Source organism: Propithecus coquereli, unplaced genomic scaffold, assembly GCF_000956105.1.
Source record: "Propithecus coquereli isolate 6110/MARCELLA unplaced genomic scaffold, Pcoq_1.0 Scaffold46, whole genome shotgun sequence".
Lineage (NCBI taxonomy): Eukaryota > Metazoa > Chordata > Mammalia > Primates > Indriidae > Propithecus > Propithecus coquereli.
Window position 1 is genome coordinate 4,056,845 of NW_012150396.1, and position 7,470 is coordinate 4,064,314.

A 7,470-nucleotide genomic window follows, 5' to 3' on the forward strand; every position below is an offset into this window, starting at 1 on the left:
GTGTGTGTGTGTGTGTGTGTGTGTGTGTGTGTTGCGTATCCCTGCCCTTGAGATTCCCATAATTCAGTATGACTGGGCTGAGGGCTACGAATCTGGTTTTTGAAGACCCTCTGGGTGGTTCTCTTGTCTTGGTGAACCTGGAAAACATAGATGTGGTTAAAAAGAGGAAATTCAATGATGTTTCCCAAAGTCCCACCACTAGCGGGTGGTGGAGTTGGAATCAGAACCCAGGTACTGTCCTCCCGGTCCAGTGCTCTCCAGCTCTTTCCTGCCTTGGTCTGGGTTGTCATGCGCCAAGACATTACAATCTTCATTTTACTCGTGTAACCCATTCTAATTCCACTGCTCTCCAAACACTGTTCATTTTTCCTACACTGTAAGCATCATTTTAGGCAAACCAGGGCCCAGGTTGTATTTGTAGAAATGAAATCTAACATGATTTAAAAGAAAATGAAACACTTCGAGAATTAGGCTTGGTGGAATAGTCCTTATTCTGTTCTACCACTGAAAATGATCGATGGGGGAGTGCTTTCCAGACCTGTCAAGGACTCTGCAAACATCGGCGTGCGGCCAGTCCGTGGATGTGAACGCCAGCAGGTGTGCGTGTTTGAACAGCCAAAGCTTTCCCATGTCGAAACCTACCGCGTTTATTCTGAGTGCGGTTCAGTAAGAGGGAAGCGCGTAGAAAATGGAACATCATTTCTAAGGAACACAAACCCAAAGACAGCAAACAGGTCACAGCAAATCAACGGGAACCTCTGACTTTTCAACCTAGGGATTAGTAGGGGCCCTTCGGGAATCAGGAAGGAGTCCAGAATGCTTGGGGCATGTAAAGGCTTTGGTTGGTGGCTACAAAGAACTGGGCCTCCGAGGCCCAGGAAGTCAGTTAGAAAAGGCAGGCTTGGATTGAAAGGGGGCGGCAGAAACCGAACAGGTGGGAGCGGCCCCACACAGGTGAGTGAGGAGAGAAATTGTCTTCTGTGGGGCCTTGGGGACAAAAGCTCCCGAGAGCTGGTTGACGTGTAAATGATAACCACAACCAGGGCGACAAGAAACCCTGGTCTTCTCTCAGGCCAGCTGCCGCCTGCCCTCACCACCGCAGCCTCCTTGCCCGGAGTCTGGAGACAGCAAAAGGAGAGCTGCTGGACCCTCAAGGTTCAAGGCACCACGAGGAAAGAACGAGGCCCCAAGGCGATGACCCTACGTAGGAAAGCCCGACGCCTTGTCGCGCGACGCCCCTGTAAACCCGCTTCCCGGGGCGCCGACTCGAACGGCATCGTGGGTTTCACGAAGCGCAGAAGGTTTCATTTCACTCCGAAAGACTATGGTACTTACGAGGACAGAGTTACCTTTGGGGCAATCGCAGCTTTCTTCTCAACTTACTCACTAAGGTAAAAATTCAGGGCAGGGAAGAGAGAGAAGCCCGGTGATTCGGAACTAATACGCCCAGGAAGGGAGCCAGGAGATTTGGATTTAAGTCTTAATTCTGTAAAGAATGCTCCGGGGCTCATTTTGCTTCCCGAAAAATGTGAATGAAGATCGCCACCCCAGACCCTAAGGAGTGGTAGAAAAGTGTCACCTGGAGCAGAAAATCGCTCCCAGCCTAGCCCGGCTGCATCCACATTCAAGCTGAAGAGCTCACTCCCAGGTCCTCAGGGGACTCCCTGAGACTAGCAGGTTGTATAAAATTAAGCTCGTTTTTTTTTTTTTAACAGGACTTCAGAATCTTTAATGTGGTGTTACACATTCATTTGTATTTTTGTTTTTTGGGGGTTTTTTTGAGACAGTCTCACTCTATTGCCCGGGCTAGAGTGCTGTGGCATCAGCCTAGCTCACAGCGACCTCAAACTCCTGGGCTCAAGCGATCCTCCTGCCTCAGCCTCCCGAGTAGCTGGGACTACAGGCATGCGCCACCATGCCCGGCTAATTTTTTTTATATTTTTAGTTGTCCAGCTAATTTCTTTCTATTTTTAGTAGAGACGGGGTCTCGCTCTTGCTCAGGCTGGTTTCGAACTCCTGAGCTCAAACGATCCGCCCACCTCGGCCTCCCAGAGTGCTAGGATTACAGGCATGAGCCACCGCGCCCGGCCCACATCCATCTGTAATCACAAAAAAAGTGAAAATTTTAATGCACTTGTCCTTTTTAAAAAAGAATAACATGTAACATTGGATTGTTCTCTTAAGAGCTCTGTTTCAAGGTACTTTCTGGAAAGCCCGTAGGACAAATATTTCCACGGTTACTCCCCATCCAATAGCATTATCAAGAGACTAGTTCAGTCTTGTGAGGAGTGACTCCATCAGCGATGTCACAGAGCGCCTACAATCCTAGCACTTTGGGAAGCCAAGGCAGGAGGATCACTTGAGGTCAGGTGTTTGAGACCATCCTGAGCAAGAGTGAGACCCCCATCTCTACAAAACATAGAAAAATTAGCTGGGTGTGGTAGCACATGCCTGTAGTGCCAGCTTCTCAGGAGGCTGAGGCAGGAGGATCGCTTGAGCCCAGGAGTTGGAGGTTGCTGTGAGCTAGGCCGACGCCACGGCACTCTAGCCCCGGCGACAGAGTAAGACTCTGTCTCTAAATAAATAAATAAATAAAACGGGGATATTAGTCTTTTATTGGATTATTATAAAGAATAAATAAATTAATTCACGTGAAGTGCTTAGAATCTTACCTGACACAGTGAGTTCTCAGCAAATGTTGGCTATTAGTTTCTAGAAAATACTATAAGCTGAGATATATTAGAAACACCTTTACTTACACTCAACTGTGTAATTTTTTAGTACCTACTTCACCAAATTTCCAGCGATGCTTTCTGTGCCGTTCTCGGCAGTATTTGCTGACAAGGGAACACGTTTTAATTTGTTGTCTGTGGTTTCCCATGTATTATTTTAGCAATATTTTACTACCACAGGAAGTAGGAGAACAGTCGCTTTGCCAATAGTCTGAGGCTCTTTCTCTTTTGCTATACGGTAAGAAACCTCAGGAGAGGCTTCTGACTCTTTATCATTATGTTTTGTAAACACAGTCTTAAATATCGTACCTCTGAATACAACCGCAAAAATTATAAAAAGTCGTTTTCAGATTTGGGCTGCCCGTGTTCGCATATCTTGCTTGTCCTGACGGCTTCGTGTCACCAGGAGCTAACACTGCAAGGCACGTTTCACGCTTTTTGCGAGGTTCCCCTTTGGGTGTGGGGTGTGGGAAGGGATCGGCACGGGGGGAAGCAACACGCAGAGTGGATCAATAATTCAGTGGGAGACCCGGGGGGACTCAGCCGCTCCTTCCTCATCACCATCCCCACCCCCAGGACTCTTCCAACACAGGGGAGAGACACTGAGTTTGCGCAGAACACAGGATGGAGGCGCAGGCCATTTTAACTTAAATATCCCAAGCTATGGGGACCCCAGCGGGCTTTGGTATTTCTGGAACTCCAGCCCCTCCTCAGGGGTATATCCTGGCCTTCTGGTCCTTCTGGAAGAATCTCAGCACAACCACCTGCATTTTTATTTCTACCAGTATACACTCTGAGAAAAGTCATTCACTGGGAGTAACTCCCATTTATTTGGGAAAAAACAAAACAACAACAAAAACCACCTAGCAATCCTTTTGTTTACATCTTCTGCTCCTTAAATGAAAGGAGTAGAACTAACAATGAAGAAAAGGTAACGTTTGTTCTACTATTTTATTTCTTTTCTAAACCAGTCTCTTGGCTGGGCGCGGTGGCTCACTCCTGTAATCCTAGCACTCTGGGAGGCCGAGGTGGGAGGATCACTTGAGCTCAGGAGTTCGAGATCGGCCCAAGCAAGAGCGAGACCCCGTCTCTACTAAAAATAGAAAAATTAGCCGGCCGTGGTGGCACGCACCTGTACTCCCAGCTCCTCGGGAGGCTGAGGCAGGAGGATCGCTTGAGCCCAGGAGTTTGAGGTTGCTGTGAGCTATGATGACACCACAGGACTCTAGCCCAGGTGACAGAGCGAGACTCCATCTCAAAAAATAAATAAATAAATAAATAATAAAAAGAATAAAACACTCTGTCCCAAGGAAGGTGTATACCACATAGAGGTTATGTTGGATGCTTCACTATTATGTAGAAAGAAAATATTAGAAATATTATGTGTTGTGTAATGTTCATTATACATATGTTTGTTTACATACACATATGTTCATATGTATAATGTGCATATTACATGTGCGTAATTGGTAAATAAACATTTATTGGGAGCGTATGCTCACATTTCAATTATTTCACAGATGGAATAGAGTTTGGAGACTACCGATTTTAAAAAAAACCAACCGTACTATACAAGGAATGATTTCAAATGGCTTTTCATAAAGGCAGATTTGTAGATGTTAAAGTCAGGTTTCACATTTACTTGAGCCAAATTACTAGTCCATTTACTTTTTTTTTTTTGAAACAGAGTGATCTACCCTGTTGGCTAACTTAGTGCTGCCCCGGCTCCCTCCTGCAGCCGGCTCTCTGAAGCTAGCCTTCTTCCTCACCTTTTATTTACCAAGAAAGTTCGTATGCATAATGCAGGTACAGACGTCAAGCAGGAACAGTTCCTTTTCAACTGATATGAGTCCTCCAGGGTAAACAGGCTGGAAAGTTCAGAAGCCACTTGCCAGCAGTTTTCTTTACTGCTGTCCTCACCTGCTAGCTCAGAGAGACGCTAACAGAATACACAGTCAATTTAGAAAGAGAGGGAGAAGGGAACGGAAAGAAAACCAAACTCTGTGTTGCTGTCACTTGGTTTATGTGGCTAGCAGTCACATGAGTGACAACCTTGCATCGGTTTACCTGAATCTCGTTAGGGCACAAAGCATTCTTCCTGCCGGGTCAGGTTGGCCACAGAGGGGGTCTGTCTCAATGCCAAGGGCAAGTAGAATTTAAATAGGGGAAAACAGATGACGGTACCGTATCTATTTAAAGAGGAGAAAGAAACACTATCCTCTGAAATGCAGAGGCTCACGGAGGTGGACCCGGGCAGTTATCAGCTAACATGAGACAGGGAGTGTAGAGTAGGGAATTTAAACCAGTGCCCTGCAAGAAACAGGGAGCAAAGAGGCAAGGAGTCACAGAGTGGCATCCAGACATTCCACACCCCATGGGGTCTGAGACATGTCGCCGCACTGTTCAAATGAGGCATCTCATGGCATGACTTGATCAGAGAGATGTAGCCCCGAGGTGGAGCCCAAGAGGACATGTGTTAATCACACTCCGCTAACCACTGTGCTTGGTGCAGTTCGGGTGTTATCACGTGATCCCCACAGCAATCCTAAAGGGAGGGGTGTTATTTCCCAGCGATATCCTGACATAACCCAACTAGTAGGTAGGTAGCATGGATTTGAAATGAGGTTTGTTGCTTCTAAAACCTGTGTTCCTTCCACTCTGTGACACAGTCTCCCTAACTCACTGTCTCGGTCCTGGGCTGCATGCTTATGTGCTGCAATCTGCCTCCATGAAGACCCTTCTGAGTCCCAGCTAGAGGATCGCAAGGCCAGGCTTGCTGTCTAGCAGGAACGAGGCTGTTCCGAGACCCAAAGGCACACCTCAATGTTCATTTCTGTAATCCCTTTCCTCTCTTGGGTTGTGCGTCAGCAACCTGGGCTCTTCTTGCCCAGCCACTGGCTGCCTGACTGGCCCGCACCATCACCCTCACCCCCCATGCAGATGGCAGTGCCCAACCCTACTCGTTTGCCAAATACTCGAGGGAAAATTCTCCCACCCAGAGAGACTCCAGACCATTTGATGTAACTGCATTCAAAAGCTTTTACTTCTGCCTCCAACAGCTGAGCCAGAGGTTCATGGGTCCCTTTTGCCATTTGTCACCCCCTTTTTTTGCTATTCTCTAGGACTCTGTGCTTCACAGTTCAGGGAAAGACTCCTCATTCATTCAGCAAGAATTTACTGAGTGCATACCATGAAAGCGAAAATGTTCTAGGTGCTGGAAACAGAGATAATTGGAATTCAGTCCTTCTGTGAAATACCCTAGGGTTCTGCTCACCTGTTGCAATGAGCAGCGCTTGGTAACAGCGTCCTGGGATTCTGAGCCAGAGCACCTGACTTCCTCGTCCGGAACTTCCTCGATGGGAGAGCCGGGACGGCAGCCCAGCGTCGGCGGTTGGGCTCAGTTCTGTTCTCTCTATTCAAACTACCCTGTACTGTCTTCCAGAGGTTTCTCTTCCGGAAACTTTACTGTGTTTCCCTTGATCTACCTCTTTTTGGGAGCCAGACCCTATCTCAAAAGGCCAAGGTGATACGAAAGGAAGGTCAGGGCTGCTCGGACCCTCCGGCAGAGGGAAGTGGCGCCTGGTCTGAGCAGCAGTTGGCAGACCCACCCAGGGATTAAAGAAATGAGTTAACAGGGAGACAGAGAATGTTTTTCAGGCAAGATCCTTTGGCAGGACTGTAACTTGCATTCGGTAAATTATCCCATTTTCCCTTGGTCAAAAACCCATTTAATATGAGAGGGATGTGGCTTATTTACCCGTTGTCATTTCTTAGCGTTCTCAGTTACCACGCACCTGTTACTGAAAAACTGGAGTGTGTCAGAGCTCGAGAAACAGCCGGAGTGGGAAGAAAGGGAAGGAGGTCGAACTTGAAACTGAGGTTAATTTTCACAATGACCTTTGTTCACAAGTCCCCTTCCATTTTTCACTTATCGTTAGCAACTTCTGAATTCTTACATGAAGTTCTCAGAGGGAAGGATTTTTTTTTCCTTATGGCTTAAATAGAGACAGTTTCCAAGCAACAAACAAAAAACCATCTGTTTCCCTAATTTCCAATATAAAGCTGTTCAACTAAGTGTTAGTTACTCCTCATGTAGGAATAAAAACTCAGGCTTCTGTGAAAAGCAATGCTCAGCTAGTTTAAAGTGAGACGTAGTCACACACAGAACGGTTTGACAGCTGTGGGTTTTCACGGTTGGCAGCAGATGAGCTCTGATGGCCAATAAGAACATAAACACGCATCAGAAAACAAAAATTAAGCAAATATACACACCCAAAGTCAAATCAGAAAAAAAAAAAAATGTCCGCATATACAAGACGGCTGGAACAGGTGTCTGAGGGAACAGGTGTCTGAGGGCAGTCCCCGGGGGCTGGGAACACCTTTCTCCGGATTACTCACCCAGGCAGGTGGGAGTCGCGTTGCCAGACGGAGGAGCTTCCGGACAGTTCCAGCGCTGCAGAGCTGACGGACCAACAAAACCGAGTTCACAGACTGCCGGCAGCAGAAGGATCAGTAAGAGCAGCATGACCATGATGGGTGTGAGCTTTCACTAGAAAATAACTTGATTTTGCTCTGACATAGCCCAGGAAAGGTGTGTGTGCATGTGTGTGTGTGCGTGCGTGTGTGTGTCTGAGCCCGCACGTGGCCACCTAGGCTGGCCCCCAGCCCTGGGGCATCTTTGGCTCTGCGGCTGTGCTCTCGCCCTCCGGCTCCTTCCTTCGTTCCCAGAGCTTGAGTG

At 47.4% G+C, this 7,470-nt stretch overlaps 1 protein-coding gene across 1 annotated transcript in view; it reads right to left on the reverse strand.

Moving 5' to 3' along the window:
• Window positions 1-7,257, reverse strand: part of EGF (epidermal growth factor) — an 87,855-nt gene extending 80,598 nt beyond the window's left edge. The window contains exon 1 of the mRNA XM_012655078.1: window positions 7,131-7,257. Within this exon, the coding sequence (XP_012510532.1) occupies window positions 7,131-7,257 (127 nt within the window). The remainder of the gene's footprint in view (window positions 1-7,130) is intronic.
• Between the last annotated feature and the right edge of the window lie 213 nt (window positions 7,258-7,470).